General features: G+C 42.5%; 1 protein-coding gene across 1 annotated transcript in view; it reads left to right on the plus strand.

Annotated features, from left to right (window-relative positions):
* Positions 1–10,471, plus strand: part of C16H10orf53 (chromosome 16 C10orf53 homolog) — a 32,407-nt gene extending 21,936 nt beyond the window's left edge. Inside the window, exons 2-3 of the mRNA XM_033129841.1 lie at positions 9,621–9,740; positions 10,407–10,471. Coding sequence (XP_032985732.1) covers positions 9,621–9,740; positions 10,407–10,471 — 185 coding nt within the window. The remainder of the gene's footprint in view (positions 1–9,620; positions 9,741–10,406) is intronic.
* The last annotated feature ends 17,515 nt before the right edge of the window (positions 10,472–27,986 follow it).

Consider the following 27,986-nt stretch of genomic DNA (forward strand, 5'->3'; position numbering starts at 1 on the left):
TCTGACCAACACAAGTTTTTTCTTTCAGTACTTTAAATATGTCATCCTGCTGCCTTCTGGCCTTCATGGTTTCTGATGAGAAATCACTGAGCTGTTAATCTTATACATGACAAGTCACTTTTCTTTTGCTTCTTTCAAGATTCTTTCTTCGTCTTTGTCTTTTGATAATTTGACTATAATGCATCTCAGTGTGGATTTCTTTAAATCAATCCCTTTTGCAGTTAGTTGAGCTTCTTGAATATGTATTTTTACATCTTTCATGAAATTTGGGGAGTTTTCAACCTGGCCCCTTCCTCTTTTCTCATTCTGAGATTTCCATTGTGTGTATGTTGGTATGTGTAATGATGTCCCACAGGTTTTTTAGGCTCTGTTCACTTACTTTTCTTTATCCTTTGTTCTTTCTGTTTCTTGGACTCAATAATTTCAATTGTCCTGTCTTCAGGTTTACTGATTCTTTCTTCTGCCTGCTCAAATATATTGCTGAATCTCTCTAGTGAATTTTTCTTTTCAGTTATAGTAGTTCCCTTTTATCTGTGGTCAACCACAGTCCAAAAATATTAAATGGAAAATTCCAGAAATAAAAAGTTCAATAAACAATTCATAAGTTTTAAATTGAGCACTGTTCTGAGTAGCATGGTGAAATTTCCTATAACCCTGTTCCATCCCATCCAGATGTGAATCACACCTTTGTCCAGTGTATTCACACTGTATACACTACCCAACTGTTAGTCACTTAATAGCTGCCTCAGCTATCAGATCAACTGTTATGGCATTGCAATGCTTGTTTTCAAGTAACCCTTATTTTACTTAATAATGACCCCAAAGTGCAAGAGTAGTGATGCTAGCAACCCAGATATGCCAAAGAGAAGCCATAAAGTACTTCCTTTAAGTAAAAAGGTGAAAGTTCTCAACTTAATAAGGGAAGGAAGAAAATCATATGCTGAGATTGCTAAGATCTATGGTAAAAATAAATCTTCTATCTGTGAAATTGCGGAAAAGGGAAAAGAAATTTGTGCTAATTTTGCTGTTGCATCTCAAACTACAAAAGTTACAATCACAGTGCATGATAAGTACTTAGTCAAGATGGGAAATTACATTTGTGGGTGGAAGACAGGAACAGAAAACATGTTCCAATTGATAGCAACTGTTGCACCAGAAAGCATTGAGACTATACGAAGACTTCAGCAAGGGATCCCCTGAAATGAGTGCTCACATTCACATAACTTTTATTATAGTCTATTGTTATAGTTGTTCTATTTTATTATTAAGCATTTTTGTTAATCTCTTACTGTGCCTAATTCATAAATTAAATTTTATCATAGGTGTTTACGTTTAGAGAAAAAAACATAGTACATGTAAGGTTTGGTACTAGCCGCAGTTTAAGGCATCTACTGGGGGTCTGGGAATGTATCCCCCATGGATAAGGGAGGACTAGTGTATTGTATTTTTGAACTTCAGAATTTCTATTTGGTTTCTTTTTAAAATTTCTCCTTTTATTGATATTCTCATTTTGTTCATTATTTCCCTGTTTTCTTTTCATCGTTTGTCCATGGTTTCCTTTTGCTTTTTACCATTTTAAGATAGTTAATTTAAATTAAGTCTAATGTCTGGATTTCCTCAGAGACAGTTTTTGTGAATTTATTATTTTCCTTTGAATGTCTACTATTTTCCTGTTTCTTTGAATGCTTTTAATTTTGTTGTTGTTGTTGTTAAAAACTGGATATTCACATATTATAAGTTGGTAACTCTAAAAATCAGATTCTCCCCATTTCCCAAGGTTTGCTGTTCTTAGCTCGTGTTCAGCCAGTATTTCAACAGAGATTTCCATGAATGCCAGTAGCTTTAAAATAAAACAAAAAGCCTCACCATTCTTTATGTATTTGCTCTATGTTGAGGCACTCCTTTAACACTTATCCAGGCTATTTACAATACCTCAGCTTTTACTTCCTATTTTCACTGTGCCTGTAGATCAACCAGTGGTGAGAGCTTAGGATCTTCCCAGGTCTTTTCTGAGCGTGCATCCTGTTCTGGGCATGCACTTAGCTTTCTAATTTTCTAGTCTACATGAGTACTTTTAAATGTTCTAATTTCCCCCAAGAAATTCTCTCCCCAGCTTCTCCTTTCAGGCTTTATGAAATTTATTGAATGTCTCAATAACCTTTTGCTCAGACAGCTATAAATTTTTCATTTGCCTTACAGAGTTTTTGAGCACTGCCCACAGATTTTCCACCCTGTGTGAGTTCCAAGTTAGGTGAAACAAAGACTAACGCCTTGTGTCAATCCTTTAGGTAGCCCCCAGATAGGTTAGAACTGACAAATACAAGAATTTGCAATTAAGGTCTGCTGTGCTCCCTCTGGAAACAAGGGCTGCTATCTTCAAGACTGCCACCAAGCCAGGGACGGGGGGGAGAGAGTGGAGGGGCAAAAGCAAAGATGCCACAATGCTTTCTTACCAGTTTAAAGTTGCCTTTTACATGATTCGGCATTCACTTGTTTGCCACCTTTTACTATTTTCCAAAGTTCTGAGAAAGTTGGTTGTCACAGTTGCTGGTTGTTTTTTTGACGTTTCTGTGGATGAATGAGAGTTTGGAGCTTCCTACTCTGCCATTTTGCTGATGTCTGCAGACACTTTTTAATTGTGTTTCTTCCTGCTGTCACAATCAGCCTGATTGTATAGAGTTCAATTAGATTGTTTACATACCAAGAATTATATTAAAGTGGAATGCTTAAATGAACATTTGTTATAATTTACAAGTATTAGGGGGAAAGTTTGTACATCTCGTTTGTACATAAATTCTGTTGGCTCTGCTGGTTACTCTCCCTGCTCATTTGTCTCCTGCTTGCATTGTTGGCAGAGACAAGGCTCTGAGGTCCAACCGACCTAGGTTTGAACTGGTCTCCACCTTTTAATAGCTGTGTGGCCAAAGTCAAGATCAACTTATTTTACCTTTCCGAGTCTCCATTTACTTATTGGTAAAATGAGAGAAAATCCCTATCTTACTGATAGGGATTTTCCAAAGTGAAGTGAATTTCACTTCACTTACTGATGTGAAATTCCAAAGAGAAAATGCATGTAGAGTCATGAACACCATACTCGCATGTAGTAAGTGCTCAGTGAGCACTGGTTCTTATTATTCTGGGAGGGGAGTCACTAAGAAGAGGAGGACAGAGTAGCTTGGGGCATGTTGGTGAGAAGCAAGCAGTGGGTCTGCCTAGAGGAAGGTGTGCAATAAGAGAGTCAGATCTGTTTTACCCTTGGCAAAAGGAAGCCAGTGTTCCTTGAGCTAAAGAATGAGATGAAGGAAGTTCTTAAGAAACCAATTCTGAATGAAAAGATTTGGGGAGGAAAAGTGGGAAAGAATGAATTATTAGGAAATATTAATATGTTAGCAATTACATTCTGTATTTCAGGCAGATTTAAGTCAGAAGTAGTTATGACTTTAAATGACATCTATATGCTGATGACTCACAAATTTATATCTCCAATCAGGACCTCTCATTGTCATTGGGATATGTAGTAGGCACCTCAGACTAATACATCCAAAATTTTTTAACTGGCCTCCTAATACTTGCCCCTACACAGCCCCTCCTGCGTTTTTTCCATCTCGATTCATAGCAGCTCCATTCTTTCAGTTACTCAGGCCAAAAATCTTGAAGGCATCTCTCTCTCTTCTTTCTCCCTCATACTCCAATTTAGGCTTCAGAACATCTTGTCATTTCTATCTTCAAAGCATCCAAACAGAATCCAACCATGACTTAACCTTCCTACCACCACTCTCCACCTCTTTGTCCAAGCTACCATCATCTTCTGCCTGATCACGGCCCTGGCCTCCTCACTTAGCTCCCTGTGACCACCCTCACCCCCTGAAGTCTGTTCTCAGCCCCCAAAGCTACTTGAGTCAGAGCACGGCCTGAGAGTCTCAGAACATTCTGGTGACTCCCAGATCACAAAAGGTAAAACCAAAGAGTTGGAGTAGTCTTCCAGGCTCTTACTGACCCCCCTGACTTCATTCCCTCCTATCACTACTCCCCTCACTCACTCAGCTCCAGCCACACCAGACTCCTCACTGACCTTGAACATTCTTAGTGCACTTTCACCTCAGGGCTTGGCAGTTGCGCCACCTGGAATGCTCTTTCTCCAGATTCCTGCAACGGCCTTCACTCCTCACTCTCTCTCAGCCTTCAGGTCTTTCTCAAAAGTCACCTCCACAGACAGGCCTTTCTTGGGCATCCCCATCGAAAATGTCAACACTCACCTGTGCCTCCTTCTTCCTTCCCTCCCCTCCCTCCTCTTTTCATTCTTCTAGTGCTCATAAGTATCTAATACAACATATATTTCACCTATTTACCTTGTTACCCTTCTCTCCTACTGGGCTGTAGGCTTCAAAGGAGCAGGGATTTTTGTCTGTTCTGTTCTCTGCTGTGTTCCAGTATCTGGGCCTGTGCCTGGCATATCTTAAAGACCAATAAATATTAGTTTAAATGAACCTACATGGAGCTGAATGCTGGAACGACAGGAGATGAGACTGTGGAGGAAGCAAGGAAAGACAGAACCCGGCAGACAGCAGGACATCGGCAGTGGTCCCTCCGAAGGGTGCAGAGGTAGGAGAGAACCTGGAGGCACAGGCAGGAAGTGACATGAGAATTTCAAGATGAAAATGGCTGATGGGCACGAAACTGTAAACAGGAGTGATCTTCAGAAAAAGATGAATTCATGGTTGATCAAAGACATAGAAAAAGAATGTTCTCAAAGACTTGCAATGGGAGGGTAAATTGGCACAATAACTGTCATGCAGGGCGGCCTGCGGGGCCTCTGGTCCCACTCCCCACATAAGAACGCAGGATATGGCTAGGCCAAAAGGGAACACCCACGGAGCCATAGGAAGGGGAGTCATACCACTATATTCTCTCTGGCGGCCAGGGCGAGACACACGCAGTAGTAGCCACACGATCCACAGTCCTCCATTCACATCTCTGCCTGCCAACCAACCAACCAATCAACGCAGCCCCACAGTTACATCAGTAACCAATTGGCTAACCGGTTACAGCTGACGGCCAACCAATCACAGTCGACGGTCATTCACTATCCAAGCCAGCACCTCCCCACGTGAGACCGAGGGCCCCGAAACTGCTCTCTGGGACTCTGTCCCCACAGTAACTTTGGAGGGCAACTTGGCAGTGTGTTAAAATTTAACCATATACTGAAGAATCCAGTAAATGGAGGCTCAGAAAGGTCAGTTTTCTCAATTTTAGACATACACACACACACACACACACACACACACACTCACAGCATATGTACATGGAGGCACGCCCATGAATATTTCCTGAAATTTTCTTGGTGACAGTGAAAAATTAGAAACAAGCAGAAAAAGGAATAGCTGAGTAAATTGCAGTACGTCCATCACAGGAAATGCAATGCAGCAGATCTACGTATATTGACAGGGCTGGATCACCACGACTGCGTTAAGGGATAAAGTATGTTTCTGAATTTCATGTACATATGATCCCACTTCCATTAAAAAAGACAGAGGGAGGGGAGGGGGAAGAATTATGGGTAATTTAAATATTTTTGTCCTTTTCGATAATTTTTAAGGTTCCTTAAAAGTTGTGGGGCTACAGGACACTTATAATCTAAAAAAAGTTGAAGTTTAACATTTCTTTGTACCAGCAGAAGTATTTTAAAGAAGCCAAAAAGGAGATGAGTCAGTGTGTCCATCTGCCAAGAGGGGTGGGGGAGAACTGGGTGAGCCATTGAATGTGCTGATGGCTCCTCGCCTCTGAGAGCACAGGTTCAGGAGAACGTGGGCTGAGGGCTCCGACTGCAGGAGGTAAAGGAGGGGGTACAGATGAGGAAGCAATGAGCATAGGCAGCTCTGCCCACAGTAGGGGAGCAGAGGAGTATTTTGAGAAGATCAAGGGGAGAATTTTTATGGCTGAAGGAGACTTGAGTATTGCAAGGTATCAACGGGTGGTTGATTTTTAAAGTTAGCTTTGTATATTCCTGAATTATAATTCATATTACACTGGCAGCCAACATTTACTGAGGGCCGGTGACAAATGCCAGGGTGTTAACAAAGCAAAGTAGGGCGTGTCGGCTCTGCTCTCCCTGTCCCACACACCCCTACCACTGCAGATGCAACACTAAGATCACATCACGCACAGAGTGGTCCATTTGCAGATTCTCATATGTAAACTCTGCATCTGAATTCTGTGTGTTTCTTTAAAAATCATAGCTCTTTATCATGTCCTGAAGCCCTGCTGGCTTTGGAAATATGCTTGATCTTTCTTGAACTTACTATGCCTTAAGAGATAGAACATTTTTGTTCTTTCTTTATTACCTGCAAATTATAATAGCTCAGCAATAATGTCTCCACTCATGTCTCAGTGCTGATGAAACTAAACTAACTAATGCTTAACAAAAATTTCTGAACAATTTTCCTGGCCAGGGTTTGCTCCTTGCCTGCTGTATTTAGGTCTGCCAAATGACTCGCTAAAGGGCACGAGAAGGAATTGAAACTGACCCATAACATGGAGTCCACCTGTATTTAGTTAAGATGCTGGCTATGCATTAGCTGCACACAGTAGTGGTCGCTGGCATCGCATCTGTGCCAAGCAGAGAAGGGGGGATGGCTTGTCTCTCTGTTTGCCTTGACTTCCTGACCACCAGTATTTACATCATTTGCAGATGGTGCACAGTTCCGCCAGCACTGAGAAGAGGGAGGCTTTTCCGTGTCCCTTCAGTTTACCCAGATCCCCCTTGAAGAATGAGGTGCCACTTCAAAGAGTCAGGCATTCAGCGGGTGGCCTTACAGCTTCGGGTTGATTTATGCTGGAGTTTAACCACTGCCTTTGCAAGACTTTGTTGCATGGAGTATATTTATCTGACATTTCTTTGAATAGACAACCCCATGGCAGCTCATAGGAACAAATGTGTCCTCCATGTAGAGAAGTGGCATTTGGATGAGCTGCAGGAATTCTGGTGCTTCTTCAAGTTTGATCCCTTAAGCCTGCACTGGCCACCCGACCCACTGGGCTCAACACATCCTGGACTGATGAGAAGGAACGGCTGTCCTGAGGGTGATATATGATCTAGACTCTGAGATGGCTTATCGCTTTAACAAAAATCAGTCTTAGGTCACTCAGAGTCCAAAAAAGTCATTGGAAGTGCGCAGTGCCATCATGAGCTTGTTTATTCAATGAGATTTATTAACACTGGGCACTTGGGGGCAGAGTGATGTTGTCAGTGAGGGAGGCATGCCCTGAAAGGTGCCGAGGGCCCGTGCTTCACCACCATATACAAGGTACAGTGAGGAGGGATTTGCTCTCTTCAGAGAATTTCTTTTTATAGGGCTCCATTCACTCAGGTATGAGGCAGATCCCCATTATTCAGCACACCCCACTTCCACAGGGTGGGTATTTGGTGGATCAAATCCAGTTTCTCGGATACTCCTTGCCGTGGAAGGCTGCTGCTGTTCTCACAAAACACATCCCAAACTCACATGCTCCGTTAAGCTCGCTCAGATCGGGCCCTGAGGAAAAAGGCCATGGCAGCTGCGGGGTGCACACTTTCCTGAGGTCTCCTCTTACGGAGCCCTTCCTCACTTACACTGCAGACACAGTGACCAGCCCCAAACCGAACCTGTGCCCTCCTTCTCTCCAGAACCCCCAGGCCTTAGAGAGTTGGTGCTGGGTGTTGGTAGGATAGAGATAGCAGCTATCTCCCAGAGGTGGGGTGTAAGGTGAGAGGAGAAGCTGATGTGTTCCTGACTTCTTCCTATCATGTTGAAGTACAGGAACATGTTCAGACAATGAAAAGCCAAGGTCGTGGGGGCTGATTTGCCTCCTACCTACTATCCACTTGGGGTTTTTCCCTCTCCAGCTACACCTCTCCTCTCCTGAGGCGGTGCTGCTAGGGGAGTATATGATCCCCAGAAATCTCTGCCTGTAGAGATTTATGCTTCATAGGTGATCCACTGGCCATTCCTAATGGGTCAACTGCTCCATTTTAAACAAGTCATTGGTCCAAGCTGAGTGCCTTCCTCCAAAGATGTTTAAGAACAAGACACTTAAATAGGATACAATAACATAAATATGCCAAAGAAAACGATGCGGGTGTTCTGTCGAGATTGGTGTCTGCTGACACGAGGTCTGTTAAGGCCTCCACTGGGTGCCCCAGGAGTGCTATCTTATTAATGGAGATCCTCGCTGAGTTACTTTCTGAAGTTCCTTTCCAGAAGTGAAATTAAAATCGTGCAATTAAAATGTTCACAGTTGGGGCTGGGTGTTCTTGAACTGATTGAAAGGTGAAGAAGTGGACACGCCAACACTTTGAAAAAGCAATTGTCTCTAATTAAATACAATTAACTGACATAACTGTCTGCTTTTCTCCACAGAAGACTGGTTGAAGTGCTAAGACTTTAAAAAACATGATCCGATTTCTCTTTGCATCCTAACCAAAATTCTCACTGATGCATGAAGACTGCCAAAGGTGGTGATTTAGCACACAACTTTAACACCAAGGAAATTAGGGAGTAGCATGTTGGAGAAAAATAGAGCTCTAAGCTGTTCACCATTTCTCCTAAGCCCAGATACTCTTGCATTTCCCCATTAGAGAATAAATCTAATGATTTTTCCATAGCTGATCTCTAGGGAAGGAGCCATTAAGAGTAAGTGATAACCAAAATGAAGATTCCAAAGGTGAGAATAAAAGTTTAGTCTATTAGCTTTTTTAAAAAAACATGTTTTTCATTATGATGGAAAATCTGGAAAATGATAAAAGAATAAAGAGAAAAAATTTTCTCATAATCTACTACAGATAACCACTGAATATTTTCTTCTTTTATGCTATTACATATGCATATTTTAATTAATATTGAATATATATATGAATGCATGCTGATTTTTGCTTATATTACAAATATTTTTCTTGCTATTAAAAAATTCATACATATTTTTTGAAATACCCAAATAAAGTCTCAGCATGTGGGCTTAGCACTACTTACTTGACCATCCCCTTATTACTGGGTGTGTAAATTATTCACATTACTTTGATGTTATAAAACTACAGAATGAAATGTCTTGTTGCAAAAATCTGCCTGTATTTCTGATTTTTTCCTTAGGAAACTTTCTTATAAGTGCAAGTTCCTGGGCCAGAAATTAGAATCTTTTTTTAATTCTAATTTTTTTGAGGCTTTAAAGGTTTTTGGCATGTACTGCCAAAATGCCCTCCAGAAAGGTGATCAATTTATACTTCCATCAGCAGGGTAAGAAATTAGTTCCACAAATCCCCTCCAACACTGAGTACTGTCTCCATAAAAAAAAAAAAAAAAAAAAAAAAAGCTCAAAAACTCTTCCTAGATAAAGCATATATTTTCACAGATCATATGGGTCTGGGGCAAATCGCAACCAACCCTGGAATGCTCAGGTCTCTGGCTGTGCTTCTCAGCACAGGTAAGGGCACATTGGGACCAGCACCAGGTAAGTGCCACCAGGACAAGTGAGCTACATCCCCCCAACAATGGAGGGCAGACCAGCTGCTGTTATCCATGAGGACATCTGTGTATCAGGTTAATCTGGAGTCTGCGCCGTGTCACCACTTCCCTCTCCATCTTTTCCAGCTGTGCTGGCTGAAGATGGACACAAGGTCATTCTAGAGAAGATAGAAGACTGGAATGTGGTAGAACTCAAGGTGAACGAAGACGTTGTCTTCCAATGCAACATCCAAGACTTGGAGTTTGGTAAATGCTTCCAGCCAGTGTTTTGCTTCCTCTGAAGGATCTTCAGTTTCTAGTTGAAGTGGTCAGTGTGTCGTGCCCAGATGCAAAGTGGGTTTCTGTCTGAGTCTGAAATTCTTACTCACAGCCCTTGTGCTCTGTGGCATGGGGATGAGCATATCCAAAACCACACCCAATGTAAGTGCTTGATGGCTTCTTCCCAGAACACTGGGAACAGAAGAGGGACACAAAGAAAACGAAATTTTAGCTCTGGACTTCAAATGACATGGTGGGAATTTAGAGGTAATGGGTTGTTTTTGGGGAGAGAGGGGAATTGAATTTTAATAATGTGTTTTATTGTTAGTTGCCTTCAAAACAGTTTTTGTTCCATTTGATTATTCTAGCTAGGCTTGCTAAGACATAGTTGACATGCCAGCAGTACATGGCATTACCAGAAATGTATAAGGATTTCTTTGTCCTGGAGAGCTTCTGGCCTGGCATGCTGGCATTGGGCATATCTCAGTCTGCTCAGAAGTAAAAGCTTTGGCAATCCACTAATACTCTATTAAAGGCTAGTTAACCATGAGCATGCCTGTGTACTTTGAAAATACTCTCCCAGTGGAAGTCTTATATATGTCTTATATGACATTAAGTTGTACATTTTCTATCTATTTCTATCTATTTCCCTAGGAGGTGATGGTAAACTAGACCCTCTGTGCCAACAGGCCAGGTTAGCCGTACTAAATGCCTACTGAACTCCTCGCGGGAACAGGCATCTCAAGTCAACAGAACAGCAGCTGCCTCAGCCATTCTGAGATGCAAACAAAAGAAGCCACTTGGGCCAGGGATGCCGGGCTCTATCAATCAGAACGAGGAAACATCAACCTGTCCTTCACAGCATAAGGTTTCTCACCTGGTTGTAAGGAAACAGGGCCCACAACAAAATAAAATGACATCATTTGCAGCATCTCTCAGTCTCAACTCATAGGGAGAGCCCTCCAATATCACGTTGAGCTGAAGAAAATAATAAAATGTTGAGCTGAAGGAAATAATAAAATGCAATCTAATAACAAAACTCCATCTGTTACTAATAATCCATAGTTGCCACGAGCATCTGAGATTCCATTCTATAGTTAGTGAAGAGCTAGGAACAGGTAAAATTAAAGATGGGCAGGAGAGTGTGGGTGGGCAGAAGAGAGAACAGTGGCCTTTGAAAGTCTGAACCAAAAGTTAAGGTCAGTATTTTGAAACCTGGCTAATCCTACAGGTTGATTTCTTGCTCCCCAAGGAATAATACTTAAAATGCTAATAGACAATTACTTAAAGTCAAACCTTCAGTTATTCTCCTTTAAAACAAGAAAATTATCTGCCTTCTTTTGCATTAGCCAGTCCAATAGGCTGTTCTGAAGAAGACCCAAAAAAGGCCAGAGCAGAAGGGTAAAGTGGCTCCCCTGTCCCTCTGAAGGAAAAGACAGCCCATGTAGTTAAGAAAGGGTTTCCGTTACGGTCAGTGTGAAAAAACAGCCATGTCAAAATGACGCTCTTTTTACTTTCAGTTCCATGAACCACACTGTAGTATATAGTCCTGGCTACAGAGTACAGAAGAGGGGAGCAATGCAGATACAGATCTAAAGACGTTACCTGTGAGGTCGTGGGAGGAAGGCATCACACTTTTGTGAAGAAAGATGGATTCCTGCACAGAGGATGCTGGGCACATGTTGACAGAAGGGCTTTCAGAGCCTCCACAAGGGAGCTGCTGGCTCTGAATACATTACCTTCAGAGGCGCCCCTGCTCCCTGTGGCTTCGTGGCACCTGGCAAGCTGTCCTTTCCATTGCCCCAGGCAGCCTCAGACCCTCCTGCACCCCAGAACCTGAAACGTGTCCAGGACTCAATGAAACCACTTGCACAAGTTCTTTCTCACACGAGGTAAAACAGGATGTAATTTTCATTTTCAGCCCAAACTTCACTAATCAATTTCATCCACAGATTATTAATCACTTAGGACTCTTTGGAAATATTTAGTCATCTTTACTGAGAAGCTGAGGCTAAAAAAATTCTTGCTTCTGGTGTCTGGTGCCAGTTTTTATACATCTTTTTTAGTAACTCTAGATTTAGTCCCCTTTTCTCCAAGAGCAGTAAGTTATTACAGATGTAGCATTCTATCTTTGTTTTCATATCAACATTCTCCTACAAGAGAAATACATTTTCATTAAAGTAAAATGGAAAAATTTACGTAAGAATAAAGTATAAATTTGATAACATTTTGGCATATTTTAATTTGGGTTTCTTCTATTTATGTCTGAATATTCATAAAGAGATAAACATATGAGGTCTGACAATTAAGTTCGTGAATTCCTACTAGAAAAAATCCTGCATACCGCATTGCTGAATATCACTGCAGCCACCTTAGAAGTACTCCCCTGAGAAGCTATGCACTGACACCAGCGCCTTGTGGGCCAGATCAGATAATTAGGGAGGGTGTTCCAATACAGTTATTTGTTTACTGGCTAAAAATTCCCTCACACACAGTGCTGTGTGAGCTGGTGCATTGTGATGATGCAAGAGCCACAAATTGGCAAAAAGCTCAGGTCATATAACTTTTTCACGCAGCCTTTTCAGCACTTCCAAATAGTAAACTTGATTAACCGTTTGTACAAATTCATAATGAATAATCCCTCTGATACAAAAAGTGGTTAGCAACATCATTGCAACAAGTTCGGGAACTTAATTGTCAGACGTTGTATACAGTAATTGCTTTAACCAATTTGGGATCATGTTGTATGTACCCAATTAGGAATTTTTTTTTAACTTTCCATTTTTATATTGAGCTTCTTCCCATGGGACTAAAACATTTGTTGACTGTCTAAGCATTCTATCTTAAATCAGGAAATTTCTTCCTCTTTAAAGAGTGACTCCTACGTTCACTGCCCAAACTTTTCCTGCTGAAAAATAAAATTGCAAGCTTTCTTGCCTGCATTTGGTGCAGTAAGTTCAGTTCCACCACATCCCTCTCAGCCTGTATTTGTGCACTAAGAGCAGCCCCCGACCTCCACCAGGACCTGCTCTCCTGCCCGCCATGACCAGAGTGGAAAGACAAGGTGTGACAAGATTGCACACAGATTCTAAGAAAAATCCAAGTGCATAAATCTTGTGAGAGATGCTACTGTGTTCCAGTTTAGATCAGAGTTAAATGACACGTGAGTCAACATTACTGGAAACAGCCCTGGCGTTACCTCTGGGTGGAGGCTTGGAGAAGTGGGTGGGGTAGGTGGAGGGAGGAGGCCGGCAGGACTACGGTGTCTTCCATATGCAAATGTTTTCAGTGGCGTAACCAATTGTTACTTTGCATGTGTGTCGGGGTGTGAGGGGTTAGGGAGGAACTTTTCAAATAAACATTTAAAATCAAGAATTTGACTTAGAGGTCTTCTGTCCATGTGACCTAGTCCTTCCCTGTCATTGATTAAGAACAGCTTTCTCTTTGGAAACGTAATCATTTTTTGAATCTAAAGAAATGTGTCCTCATCCTCCTCCTCTGCTTCCCTCTGTCCTATATCTTCTTGCACGTGTCTCCCTGCAGAGAAACAGGAACACGGCTTGCTCCCAACTGAAGGCAAAAGTCTTTGTGCTTCCAGACAATAGTTTAGTTGTTACTAGAGGGTAAGGGGGGTGGGGGGTGGGAGATGAGGGTAAGGGGGATCAAATATATGGTGATGGAAGGAGAACTCACTCTGGGTGGTGAACACACAATGGGATTTATAGATGATGTAATACAGAATTATACATCTGAAATCTATGTGATTTTACTAACAATTGTCACCCCAATAAATTAAAAAAAAAAAGTCTCTGTACTTCAATGAGACAGACATTCAGGTGCCTTTTAACGCTTTTAAAATGACCCTTAATTAAATCACGTTTTAATTTTTACAAGATGCCAAACAATTGTATTGTTACTGGAACATGCAAAGAAAGTGTCTTTTTAGAATAACTCTATTAGTTTTCAAATGAAATTTGGAATCTCTCAGCATTTTTCATTGAGTTTTAAAATTTTGAAAGAATGGAGATTTTTAGGGGCCTCCCTGGACTTACTGCCTGGGGTTTCCATGGCTGTATTTGCACTCTTCGTGGGTTCATCTTTAAAAACATTGACAAACAATACTTGTGACAAGCCCATATATATAAGAACTGTGTTAAGAAATCAGTTCCCAAGGTAAGCTGCTGGGACATGTGAGCGGTGTGGGGATGAAAGGACCCCAAAGGACACTACATACCCTCAGAAACAAAGGCTCTGCTCGTGGACACATATCCCAGGCGAAATAATACTGGGACAGGGTGCTCAAATTCACCTGCGTCAGATATTCAGCCCAGCTTGGGGGCTTGTGGGCACCATGGTGGAGAACATCTGTGACAATGTGTGTACACCCTGTGGGTGTCAAGCTTCCAGCAGAAACACACAGTTGGCCAAATCCAGAGGAAAGACAAGGAAATGTTAGTACAGGTCGCTGGCATAAAGCACGGAGAAATTTTCTTCCCAAATGGCTTGAACATTTCATAGCAATGTGATCAGGTGCCCCAGTCCTAGCTGTGAGCTGAGATTCTGACTCAGTGGGGGAGACCTGAATTCTCCTCCATGTGGACCAGGGGTCCCCACCTCAGCCCCGAGGTTGCAGACTCAGAAAAAGAGCAGGCTAGGTGGCACTAAACTGGTACAAGGAAACAGCATACGGATTACCCAGGGACATTGGCCTCATGGGGACACCGTGGGGCATGGGGCGTGGGGATGGGGTGACCTGCGTAGCAGGCATCCAGGCTTAAAGGGCAGCTGCATCTTGTCTCAGTGACGCTGCCACTGAGCAAGAGGAGGTGAGACTGGTAGTATCAATCTTCTGAATTTTTCTAGGAGAGCCAGGAATCTGGACTTTTATTTGTAATGTTGGTTTTAAAGTGTTGACTCAATTTTTTGAAAAACACAATGACAACAAAAAAACAAAAGAACAAAACCATACATCTGGCCCATTAACAGGTTGCTCCCCTGTTCCTGTTTGCCCAGGGCCACTCCCCGCTTAGACCTTTGGTCTGTGTGTAATTATCCCGGTAAATGACAGTCACCTTCCCACAGGCCCATAGCCTCTTGTCTTCAATGCTGGTGTGTGTCAACTACTCTTCGTACTAGTAAAACCACTTGACCCAACCATTTGGTTATGTAAATGAAAAGCAAACCCTGTAACTATTTGCAGATCTATGAAATGAAGACATTTGGGAAGCTGAGCCCCTAAGTATGCTTATTGTTCTCTGTGATCAAGTACAAGGAAGCCCAGGTGCAGGCAGAGTGGGGTAAAAAAAAATTACCCCAGTAAAAAAAATTACCCCAGTAAAAAAAAAATTTTTTTAATTGAAAAAATGAAAAAAGAGCTGAGGTCCAGAAGACTAAAGAAGAATGGTAATCCCCAATGTCCCCTTCACACAAGAGTGACAAGTTGGAAGAAGCTCAGGCCAGCCTGTATCACTGATACAACGAATATATAATATTTAAGACAAAAATGTCTGACCCCAAGGGCTGCACTGATGTTGCAGTCTCTTTTCAGCAGGTCCTGGGCCCCAGTCCAGGCTCTGACTTAATGAATCTGGTATGGGACCCAGTAATCTGCATTTTAACGTGTGCCTCCGCTGATTCCAATCACGTAGGCCATCTCACTCTGAAAAAAGTGGCATTTGGGTGTTAGGGCAAGACCACACTCTACATGGAGAGGCGGGGATGCCCCAGGAAGGGGAGGGAGCTGCCCTCCCTCTGTCAGCCTGGTCAGGGCCAGGAAGGCTTGTGGCAGACAGGAGAGATGGCATGTTTCCTCCCTCTGAGCCTTGTGTTCTTGGGCCTGGATTCCAAGGAGTCTTAGGAGGTTTGGAAATCTCCCTGGGCATGAGCATGAGGTGGGTTGGGGTCTAGGCTGGGAAGTGTTTTGTGTGGCTGGTACGCCCTGAGTGTGACAGTTATCCCAAAGCCTCCAGCAAGCTCTTGACACCTGCACTGTGACATGGTGACTTACGGGAGGTATCTACACTTCTTCCTCATCTATGTCTACACTTGGGCTGGAGGGAGGGAAGGATGCAGGTAAGGAACACACCCAGCTGGTGAGCACAGCAGCGACAGAGGCCTTAGAAGGCAGTGGCACTGGAACCTGCAGGAGGTGACTCTGGGCAGTATGGACAAAGCCTCCCGAAAGCCTAGTGCCACGTGGGAGACCGTGCAGGTGCACCTCCCCCACACGCCTGTCCACAGAAAGGGCACATGGAGGAGTGTGGGCTGTCTTTACCACTCAGGAAGACACTGCTGAACTAACTCGGGCTTTTGTTGCTAATCTTTCATTTGTACCCATGAACCCAGGGGAGCCAGGCAGCATTTGGATTATACCTATAAAACTTATTTGCCTTTCTAGAAATATCTGTTAATTAAAAACCCACACTCACATCAATAGGTCTTTTACGTTGGATAAAAGTCAGTCCTCTGTACTGGGCAGGATAGGCTGGCTGCAGCCAAGGGCAGTGATGGAGCAGTGATTCTAGAGGAGAGTGGGGGCACACCTCCCCAAGGATGGATCAGATTCCAGCTTTGTTCGATCTGCAGACACCTTCTGTGGAGACTGACATGATATACTGCGCCTCCCCAGGGGAGTGAGCCTGCGGCTAAGTCCACCGCTATTATTGATGTGAGATGTGTTGAATGGGGAAATCCAAGTCGAGAACCACAGCTATAAATTTTTTGTAAAGTGCTTTTTTTCCCATTAACTTTTATTTTAAATTTAGGAGTATATTTCTGAACTATTATAACTACTGTGCTACAAGTTGTTCCCCAAATTTATTGTGGTTTTTCATGCCTTTTGAGTCCTACCACTGACCTAGACCTTATCCTACACACAACCTGCTTACTCCAAATTTCTCATAGTTCCTCTACATAAACCACACTTTTCTTTTTTCTGCCTTTATCACGCTGCTCTCTCCTCCTGGAGTGTCTGTGCTGTGTCCTCTGGATGACAAAATCTTGCTTAGCCTTCAGGTCCCCACTTACCTATCAGGCCCTCCTTGCAGCCTTCCCTGGTCCCACCACACTCCCACCTACCGTGTTTCCCAAAAATAAGTCCTAGCCAGACCATCAGCTCTAATGCGTCTTTTGGAGCAAAAATTAATATATAGTCTTATATTAAAATAAGACTGGGTCTTTATAATTAACATTATAATATAATATAACATAACACCAGGTCTTATATTAATTTTTGCTCCAAAAGACGCATTCGAGCTAATGGTCCGGCCAGGTCTTATTTTTGGGGAAACATGGTAACTGTATTGGAACACCCTCCCTACTCACCTGATCTGGCCCCCAATGACTTCTTTCTTTACCCAAAGATAAAGAAAATATTTAAAGGAAGATGTTTTGATGACACTCAGGACAGCAAGGGTAATATGACAACAGCTCTGATGGCCATTCCAGGAAAAGAGTTCTAACACTGCTTTGAAGGGTAGAGTGGCACTGGCGTCAGTGCATAGCTTCCCAAGGGGAGTACTTCGCAGGTGACCATAGTGATATTCAGCAATGAGGTTTGTAGCACTTTTTCTAGGATGAGTTTGTGAACTTAATTGTCAGACCTTGATACACAAACACATACATATACAAATATAATAACTGTATATATACACAAATGCGTGCATATATAAATAATATTTGTGTTTAGAGTATGTACATATATCTATAGCTATATACATACATGCATACATACATACATACATACACACATACATAAATTTATAAGCCATTGACTCACCTGATTATGGAGGTTAAGAAGTTCCACGATGCGCCATGTGCAAGCTGTAGACAAGTATGTATATCCTATTGGTTCTGCTTCTCTGGAGAATCTTGCCTAATACAGAAGTCTAGACTGGCCGCTCTTCTGTTACCAGCGACCCAACTCCATCTACGAATATCTCACTGCTCTGTCATCTTAGCATGGAGCCTTCTGGTCTATCAGGTTTGTGTTGCAAGCAGCCAGGAAGAGGAAGGGGCACAAGGAAGGGTTTGTCCTTTTTCTTTAAGAAGAATTATCAGAAACCTCACACGACCCTCCATTTACGTGGCCAGATCTGGCAACAACAGGGAACGGGAAGTGGAGATGGGCAGCCACGCTGATGCCAGCAGCAAAACATCTTAGTACTAAAGAAGAGCGAAAGAATGGCTCCTGGGAGGCAATTAGCAGCCTTAGCCACAGGCTGGCACAAAGTAGATGCTCGCGGGACGTCTGCTAGATGTATGTATTAAGGTGGCTCAGTCATCACTGAAGACTTGTGATGCCTGGTGTTGAGACACCTGAGTGCTCTAGGTCTGGGAACATTTCTAAGCAGTTCAAAAGTCACTGTCATCATACTTCCTTCCTCCTCCTAGATACTACAGGCAGGCTCATGCTAAAGTATCAAGTCCCCTTAAGTTAATCCATAAATGTAATGTATGCCCAACTAAAATGACAATAAGACTTTTGAAAACAAGAAAAACTGATGATAACGTTTATATTGAAATATAAACAATAGTAGTAAAAAAATAGAAATCTGTAATCAACAGAGAAATGTAGGGTATGATAAAGGGCTTTTCAAATCAGTGGGGAAGAGTCCTTCTGAAAATGTTGTTAGACAACTGGATTGCCATGCAGAGGAAACCTGGATTACTATCTAACCTTATCCTAGAATAAATTCCCGATGGATCAAATATTTAAAAGTAGTAAATAAAATCACAAACTTGAAATCATTTTTAGACTTGGAGAAAAGGAGGCCTTTCTAAGCATGACTCAGAACACAAAGACATAGAAGACAAATGGATAAATTCAACTCCATAGAAATAAAAGTAATTTTGTGTTTAAAAAAAAAGAAAATATCATCAAAAGTTAAAATACAGATAGGCAAAAGCATTTTCAATTCATATCTTTAATCTCTACAGAGCTTCCACATCAATAAGAAAAAGACTAACAACCCAGCAGGAAAAAAGGGCAAAGAATATGAAGAAGCAATTCACAGAAAAGAAATATCAATGGTCCTTAAACACAGGAAAAGATGTTTAACCTCACTCATAATAAGGTCAATGCAAATTGAAACAGATACTAAATCAAAAAATGAGACCACATTCTATGTTGGCAGGGACGTGGGGAACGGGCACCCATGCACTGCTGGCAGCAATAGAAATTGATAAAATGTCTGCAGAGCAATCTCGAAGTATTTGTCAAACATTTAAAGCATGTATCATTTCATTCAATAGATTCCTCTTATCAGAAAGATTTATAATCGCACATATAAATTTCTGTATGTACAAGAATTCTTTACAGCATGGCTTAAAATAGCAAAAGATTGGAAAATGTCCCATATCTACTAACAAGGGACTTGATTAAATGAAACACAGCTCATTCACGCAATGGAGTCCTGTGCATCCTGTAAAAGGACTAAGAGATCTTTGGGGTACTGTTATGGAACTAACTCCAAGATATATTGTTTGAGTCAAAAAGCATGAAAAGCATGCTGCAGAAGTGTATATGCTATGTTATGATTTGTGAAAAAAGGAGAAAGAACATATGTGTATGCATTGACTCTGCATAAAAACTCAAGAAACAGGAAGTAGCTAATTCTAGATAGGGAGTCCTGAGGTAACAGAGGAACAGCAGTGAGAGGAAGATCTTTTCACTAGACACACTTTTTATCTTTTAAAAAGCATAGCAGAGGGTCATTGAAGACATGAAAAATAAGAATCAACTGAAAGATGACTAAAGAGAGATTCCAGTATGTGGAGAAAAATCCAAAAGTCAGTTCCCTCAAGAAATGATGCTGGGAGAACTGGAGAGCCACATGCAAGAAACTAAAGTTTGATTCTTACCTCAAACCAGATACAAAACAATGGACGAAAGACCTATATGTAAGAGCCAAAAGGAAAAACCTTTTAGAAGAAAACAGGTAACTTTTCATTACCCTGAATGTGGCAATGGTTTCTTAGATAGGACACCAAAAGCACAATCAACTAAAGAAAAAAATAATTTGGGCTTCATCAAAATTAAAAACATTTGTCCTTCAAAGGATACTACCAAGAAAGTGAAAAGACAACCTACCTAGTGATAAAATCATATATGTCAAATTACTTGTATCTAGAATACATAAAAAATTCTTACAACTCAATAAAAAAAAGACAAATAACCCAATTTTAAATTGAGGAAAGGGTCTGAATAAACACATCTCCAAAGAAGATATACAGATGGCCAACGAGCACAGGAAAAGATGCTCGACGTCATTAGGCATCAGGGAGATGCAAATTGAAACCATTACGAGATATCACTAGGATGGCTATTATCAAAAAATCAGCAAGTGTTGGTGAGGATATAGAGAAATGAGAACCTTCACACACTTTTGGTGGGAAGGGAAAGTGGTGCAGCTGCTTTGGAAAACTGTCCGAATTTCCTGAAAAAGTAAAACATAGAGTTACCTAGAAACTCCGCTCCTAGTTATATATACCAGAGAAGTGAAAACATGTGCTGACACAAAAAGTTGTACATGAACGTTCATAGCATTTACTCAAAATAGCCAAAAGTTGGAAACAATCCGTATGTCCCTCAACTGTTAAGTGGATAAACAAAATGTGGTCTGTACATACAATGGAATATTGTTCGGCCATAAAAAGAAATGAAGTCCTGATACATGCTACAACATAACGGACCTTGAAAACATTGTGCTCAGTGAAGTAAGCCAACTATAAAAGACCACATCGTCTATGATTCCATTCATATGAAATGTCCAAATAGGCAAATAGAGAGAGACAGATAGTGAGTAGATTAGTGGTTGCATAGGGCTGGGGTGATGGAGGATTAAGGGGGTGATAGAGTACAGGGTTTCTTTTTGACATGATGCAAATATTTTGTAATTGATTTGGTGATGGCTGTACAAGTCCATGAACATACTAAAAACAATGGAACTGTGCATCTTAAACAATGGAACTGTACAACTTAAATCTTAAATGGACAAATTATATGACATGGAGTATATGATTCTGTAAAACTAGTACCAGAAAAAGTCAGTTGCCTCTTCCCTCCAAACTATTTGAATAACTTTAAGAGTGAGATACTATCTCTATCTAGCTATCGGTGCTGGTTTGGTAAAGATGTCCTATCACATATGTGTGAACAATTATGTGGTGTGTGTATAGTATGTGTACACACATTTGCACAACAAGAGGTATGTCAGGAAACTTGCCCAGGGTTACCTGAGAGCAAGGCAAGCAGGTAGAAGGGAAGTTTCCTTTTTCCTTTTGTACTTCTATGTTGTTTGCATTTTTTATAATGAGCACTTGTTATTTTGTTAGTATACAATAAAAAATAAGTAAAGGCAAAAGCTGAGCTCCTTTACTGACGTCTATCAATTCTGGAGCCTTTGCTACGTGCCACACACTGTTCTGATCTGAGGTGCCTGATCTCATCTAATCCTCAAAAGACCCATACACAGCCCTACACAGTCAGTATCCTCTCCATTTAACAGGTGGAAAGACTGAGTCTCAGTGGAGGTGAGGGACTCGACCAGGCTCTGTTACCCTGGTGAGAAGTGGCCCCAGCTGATAGCAGAGCCCTCATCCAAGGGACCCCAAGTCTCAGTATTCCAGTTCCACCCCCTCCCGTTGCAGGGATGGGACTCAAGCTATGCTTGTCATTTTCCCAAAACTGACCGCCTGGGTGTGTCCTTCAACAACAGTGTGTGACAACAGTAATCCAGTTAACATGAGCATATGAAATAAACAAGGTTTCTGCAAAAACTTCAAAGTTTACCCAGATTAAGGAAGAGCCTAAAGAACACCAAAGGAGCTCGGAGCAGCTGGTGATCAGGTTCCAAGACTTGACTGATTCTTGTCTTTAAAATGTTCTGGTCACTTAAATATTCATTAGGGATTTAGCATCACTGGGGAAAGGGTTTAAATGAGTTAAGTGAGCTAAATAACACAATCCACAATGGAAATATATCTGAAACTGCTTGCTGATGACTGTACTTTCTGAAGCAGGCACTGGAGAGCCATTCAGGCCGGCAGTCCAAGGGCATGAATTGTATAGGCCTCCTTAGAAACTGTCCTCGGAGAGGACAGTGGTTTTCTGTAGAAATGAAAGAGAAAACACTAGTCTAGTTTTGGTTTTAATTGTCTTAAATAAAACTTTCTTAATCTGCTTCAAACATTAGCACTTTATAAGAAGGGCCCAGCATTAGTGCTGTGCTATTTATAAGTGTTTCTAAGTGTATTTCCATACCGCACCCACATATTGGCTCACTCTGTGGCTGTCCCTGGTCCCTTCTCCATGCACATTCTAAGGTCACACACACAACTTCAGCTACAACTTCCTAACATCTTCTCCAGCTCCGATTCTTGGCTGAGGTCTAGATTCCCAATCCCAGCGGTCTAGTCAGGAAATTTTCATCTTTAAGTGGCTTAAGCCAACTGCAATTGGCTTAAGAAAATAGGAACTATATTGGTTCATCTAACTGAAAAGTCCATTTACAGCTTCCAGCGTGGCTGGCATACAAGTGCTCGGTGAATGACAGCAGGACTCTATCTCCGTTTCTGGGAACTGGTTTCTTCTGTGTTGGCTTCATTTTCATGCAAGCTCACCCAAAGTAGTGATGAGAAGGCCACCAGCAGCTCCAGGCTGATATTTCACCAGCTTATCAGCCCCCATAGAAAGCTTTACCTTCCCAACAGTTCCAGAAAAGCCCCAGGGCCTGACCTTCATTGGGCCAGATTGAGTCACGTGTCCATTTCCAAACCAATCACTGTGACCTGGGTTAGTCAGGCCTGGATGACACCCTTACTTCTGGGATTGAGAGAGGGGAAACTCAATCTATGAGAAGCTAAAGGATGGAGTGCGGGGAATAGGTTAGTTTCCCAAAAGGAAAACAGAGGCTCTGTTTCCAGAAAAGGAGAACCAATACTGAGTTGCCAGAAACACCAGTTGTCCCACATCTCCTAAACATCTACAGCTGGATGTCCCACAGACAACCTGCAGTAAGTCCCCACATCTGCTCCCCACCTCTTTTCTCCTACTGTATTCCCACGTTAGAGTTGTGATCAACGACCTACTTACTCAATTTGAAAAGTTGGAGACAGCCAATTACTCCTTCACCATCTTCTCCTGTTTTTCTCTCTGAAATACTGCTAGTCTGACCTTTCCCCAACAATACCAGTGCTTCTGCCCTAGTTTGGGATTTCAATACCTCTTTCCTAGACGATTTCACTGGATTCCTATCTTGTTACTTTCTCCATTATCTCCTCCTGCAAACTGCTCTCTACATTGCTGCTGAAATAATCTTTCTAAACTATTAGTTGGACCCTGTTTCTTCCCTGTGTGTCTGTGGTTTTTTGGCTGGCCATCATCAAAGCATTCCTGGACACCTGGCCACACTCTGGGTCTTCGGGGAAGCTTAGTCAAGGAACCCACACTTTGTCAATCGCATGCCCCTGCCCCAGACTTTGACTCTACAGCTCTTGGCACATGGATGATGAAAGAACAGATAATACGTTCCATGGCTCCAGCTGTGGCAGCTACACGTAGTGTCTGTAGGTAGCCAGGATGGTCACACGAGCCATAGCACCCAGCACCCAGTGAGGCTGGTGGTGCAGCTGCAGTTTCCATGAGCCATGACCATGGATCCTCCCAGGCCTGGTTTTGTGGTGTGACTTGGGCTGGTCCTCTGGCTTTGTCCCATCGTTTATCCAGCCTGGTTCCTCAGACTTCCTGTCCATTCTTTGAGTTCCCTGGTTTCCCTTCAAACAATTCCTTGTTAGCCTATCTCAGCCAGAATCAGCCCTGCGGCTCATAGCTACAACCTCAACTGAGACACCCCTCCATGGCTTTAGAATAAAATCTAATCTCCTCAGCCTGTATGATCTGGGCCTCACTCACCTCTCCACTCACCCACTGTCTACTTCATAGCCCGAAATGATCCCACCAGGCTAGTCACATTTACACACCTGTGCCCTCCCGTCATGCCCTATTCACCTGGTATAACGCTGCCCAGCTCAAATGGCTCCTCCTGATGTAATCTTTCCTCATCCCTTCTCTCACCACAGAACAGCAGACTCCATCCTCTAGTCTCCTGCAGCCCTCGCTCCCCCATGGGTTCTGAACAAACACCCGGCACCTGTATCCATGTGCACCTGTCCCCTGAGAGGGTCCCAGAGCTCCTCAAAGCAGCAGCCATGTCATCGTTTACATCTTTGAGCCTCTTGCCCCCAAGCCTTGTACAGCAGGGTCACATAGTAAGCCCTCAACTGAAGCTTAGACACCAGCAATCACTGTCCCAGCCTCCACTTGCTTAGGGGGCAGCGTAGCATTCTTGCTTCATCAAAGCATGTTGGAAAGTGCTTAGTACAAACTGCTGCTGATCATTTCTTAGCCTCTCCCTTTGGGAATAAGTTGACCAGCCAGTGAAAAATGTTTCCCTAGGTTCTTGGTGGCTGGAAAATCTCTTCCAGAGCAGAGAAGACTTGGCTCTCTCCTTTGGCCACTGTGTTGGATGGTGGCTGTTCACTTCTGCTGCCTCCCTTCTCCCTTCTTCCAGGAATAGCCCTGTGGTTTTAGGGTCCACATCTGCCCTACTCTGAGTCTCTGTGGTCTGACTGGGAGGCTATCCTGTCCTGTGGCAGCTGAGACTCATGTCCAGCCAATCAGAGCACACCCAGCCACAGTGATTGGGTTTTCTAAGGTAGTGTGACTTAGGTTTCCTGTCACTTGGAACCAAAATGTTTTGCACTAGATCATCCATCAAATAACAGTGGTGCTCTGCAAGATTCCATCTGCCACTGAGAGCAGCTGAGGGACCTGGGCGAGCTCTCACACCCGAGCTGGGGCAGCTCTCTGCAGCTCCCAGCACATCTGCTCCAGTCTGGGACTTGAGTCACCCACCCATCCCTGCAGGAGCTGATGTTGTCGCTCACCTCATCTTCCTCTCAGGGCACCTCCAAATAAACCCACTTACCCAGAGGCAGCCATACACAAAGTGGAATTTATGGAAGCTTCCCTGGGGGAAGAGAAGGGACTTCTATCACATGCCCCACAGCAAAGACTGTGAAAGTCCTCTTCACATTTGTCTCTTCTCTGTCTCCTGTGGCCCAGCACAGCCCTTCCTCCTCCTCTCCATTTTCCCAGGGCCTCGCCTCCTCCCCACGCCCTTTCAGAAACAAACACTTTCCTATTTTCTCAGGCAGCAAACTCCTCCCCCTTGTCTCAATTCCAGGAAAAAATGGACCACAGGCTGCAAAGCTTCACTGTGTTACCTGTTTTGAGAGAGGAAGCTATGCTGTGCTCTTCGTGTATGCTAATGAGTTCTCAACAACCTGTGAGCTAACCAGCCTCGGTAGCTGGATTTTTAAATAGTATTTCAAAGAGTGAAGCAACTTCCCCCTGGCCATAAGACTGGCTGGGGGCAGAGTCAGGTCTCAAATTTAGTCTGCTTTCATGACCCAGATTAAGCGAAGAACCAGCAAGGACATGTCGTATGCTGATTGATACGGGAGAGAGGCAGTGCCGGTGGCCAAGAACACTCCAATTCACTTCATTAGACGTAGAGAAGGTGTCAGAACACGTTAGGGCTTTTGGCAAGAGGGCAGAAATACATGTGGTGGAGTTTTTCCCAAGAAAAATGATTGTAACAGTGATATGGTTGGGAAAATCTCCCCATTTCTCAATTTTTTTGTTCAATTGTCACTACGGATGGTTACTGTTTTCCAGACAGCTTGACTTGCTCGGAACATGAGTTATGCCCATCCTGGCGTGCAGTCCCAGCGTGGCGGCGCCTTTGTTGTTCAGAGTACTCATTTCAACAGGCCGTAAGACCCCAGCAAACATATCCTCAAGTCCCTTTCCTGAACAACACAGTCTTGGACACACGTATGTTTGAGAAAATGTTTTCTCAAATAGAAGCACGTGTGTAGTTTTATGGACTGGAGGCATAGAAAAAAGAAAAGATGGCAGTTTTGTTGGTCAGCATCGCAATACACATAGTTCAAGGTGGAAATTCAGAGCTGGGATGTGAGTGCTAGCACTCCTCTATGATCTGTATGGCTGAAAAATTACTCAACCTCCCCATTCTGTTTTCTCATCTCTAAAATGGGGGTGGTCATAAGACCTTCTCCATGGCACTATCATGAGGATAAAAACGAACATAACATAATGAGCAGAGCCCAGATCCTGGTGCACTGTTAAGCCATCAATAATCGTTGGTGGTTATTATGCTTTATTATTTTCCTAAGTGTCTCATTTTTACTCAAAGGACATTATTACATTTCCATGTGAGGTTTGGTTTTTATGATTCTTCGCAATAAAGCAGCAGCATATTTTCTTTGGCCTTTCTTTGGGTCTGGTGGTTCTGAGAAGGAAATGACCACGGGGCATTTTCATTTTGCACTTCAGCTGGAAGGAGAGGTGGCAGACAGCATGGGGAGGCAGATAATTTGTAACACAGTTCAATTCTGGCCTCTAATGTTTGAGAATCCCCTGTTATTATGAAAGTTTCCTCAGGTATTGAAGGAAACAATAGCTCACATCACCACGTCTCACTCCCCACATATAGAGAAAACCCCATGAGCCCAAATCGGTCCCATATTGACCAATCTGGTCAGACACTGGATGACCACACTCGCAATGTCACATGCTCTTCCTGCACTTCTTCACTGAATTCTCAGTCAACCTAATGAAGAAACACCCGAGTCCAGAGGCATGTGGCTCAGTGGCTCAAGATAAGGACCCTAGACCCCAACCAACAGGATGTGAATCCCAGCTATGTGACCTTAGGAAAGTTACTCAACCTTTCTGAGCCTCAATGTCATAATCAGTAGCATGAAAGTAATATATATCTTAATGGGTACAGTGAGGATTTAAAGGTGTTATTAGGTGGAAGAGACCAAGAACAGTGACTGGCACATAGTAAGTACTTGAAAGTACTTGAAAAATATTGTTGTTATTGTTCTCACACCTACTTAGTGACAGAACATGTGGCCTGAGCATCTAGAGTTTTTCTGCCCAAATGCATGGTCTCATCTTCTGGAACCAACACCCGAATTTTATTTTGGGATTCCTCCTCCATTCATTGCACACAATCTAAAATAAGTTATCAATCAAATTACTCCAAAAAAGATATGTGTAGCCCAAAAAATGCCAATCAGATCTTATTTCCTGGAATTTGACTCTTAAAGATAGTGACAAAATGACTGAGGCATAATCTTGGGAACAGCGTGGACCAGGCTGTCCTTTAGTTCCTACTGCCCAGGTCCCCTGACCTACTCTGCTCACATCTTTCCAGCCCAGGGGCTAGCTCCTAGGCTCCCTGTGTGCAAATTCCAGAGGTCATTTCTGTGGCTTGCAATGAAAGAACTCTAAGACATACTTCAAGAAATCTTCCTACTTCAGCACAGCCTTCTGCTCCAAATACATAACAGTGACAGATAAAATTTTAAAAGAGGAGTGCTCTAAGATATAGTCAGCTCATAAAAAGAACGATAACCATGTTTGCGGCCAGAGTCAGGACAGTCATACAACATTGTAGATGGCACAGAAGCCTCAAGCCTGCTGAGCACTGGAGCCCAAAGCAGGCAACATTCCTGGGAGCTTGGCTTTTTTACAGGTAAGAGGACTAAAAATATTCCATGTGAGGTGGAAGACTGGCTCCAATATCTCTGCTTTAAGTCTGGTGTTGGGATTTGGATGCCCTTGTAGGGAAATAAGGCTGAAACAAACCCCGACCCACTGCCTGGAGCCCCAGTTTATTTGAGGTTCTGGATATCAAGAGAAGGCTGAACAAAGACTAGAATTAATCAAGGTTGCATGTTGGCTTCTTGTCTGAGCCTAGGATTTCTCTAGCATTACCACAGAATAGGATCTGTAAAACTCTATTATAATGCTTCGTCCTAGATGGGAGTAGATGTGGCTTAGTGAAAGACAACTGTAAAAGTGAAAAAGTGATGGACAAGGCCAGAAAGAGAAGGAAAAAAACCCCAACAAAACAAAAGCCCTAAAACATTCTACTCAAAATAAGTTAGCAAATTAATATTCCAAAATATAAGGGAGAATGCAAATATTGAAAAGAGAGCCAAGAAAATTAATAATTGAACATGAAATCACTCTACATAAAATTAAGTTTTTAAAGCAGTCTGACAAATACTCGAAAATTATTATAAGTTGCTCAAAAAGATTTTTAACATAGCATTTGTTAAAAATAAAATTAATTT

This window comes from Rhinolophus ferrumequinum, chromosome 16 (assembly GCF_004115265.2).
Source record: "Rhinolophus ferrumequinum isolate MPI-CBG mRhiFer1 chromosome 16, mRhiFer1_v1.p, whole genome shotgun sequence".
NCBI classification, from domain to species: Eukaryota; Metazoa; Chordata; class Mammalia; order Chiroptera; family Rhinolophidae; genus Rhinolophus; species Rhinolophus ferrumequinum.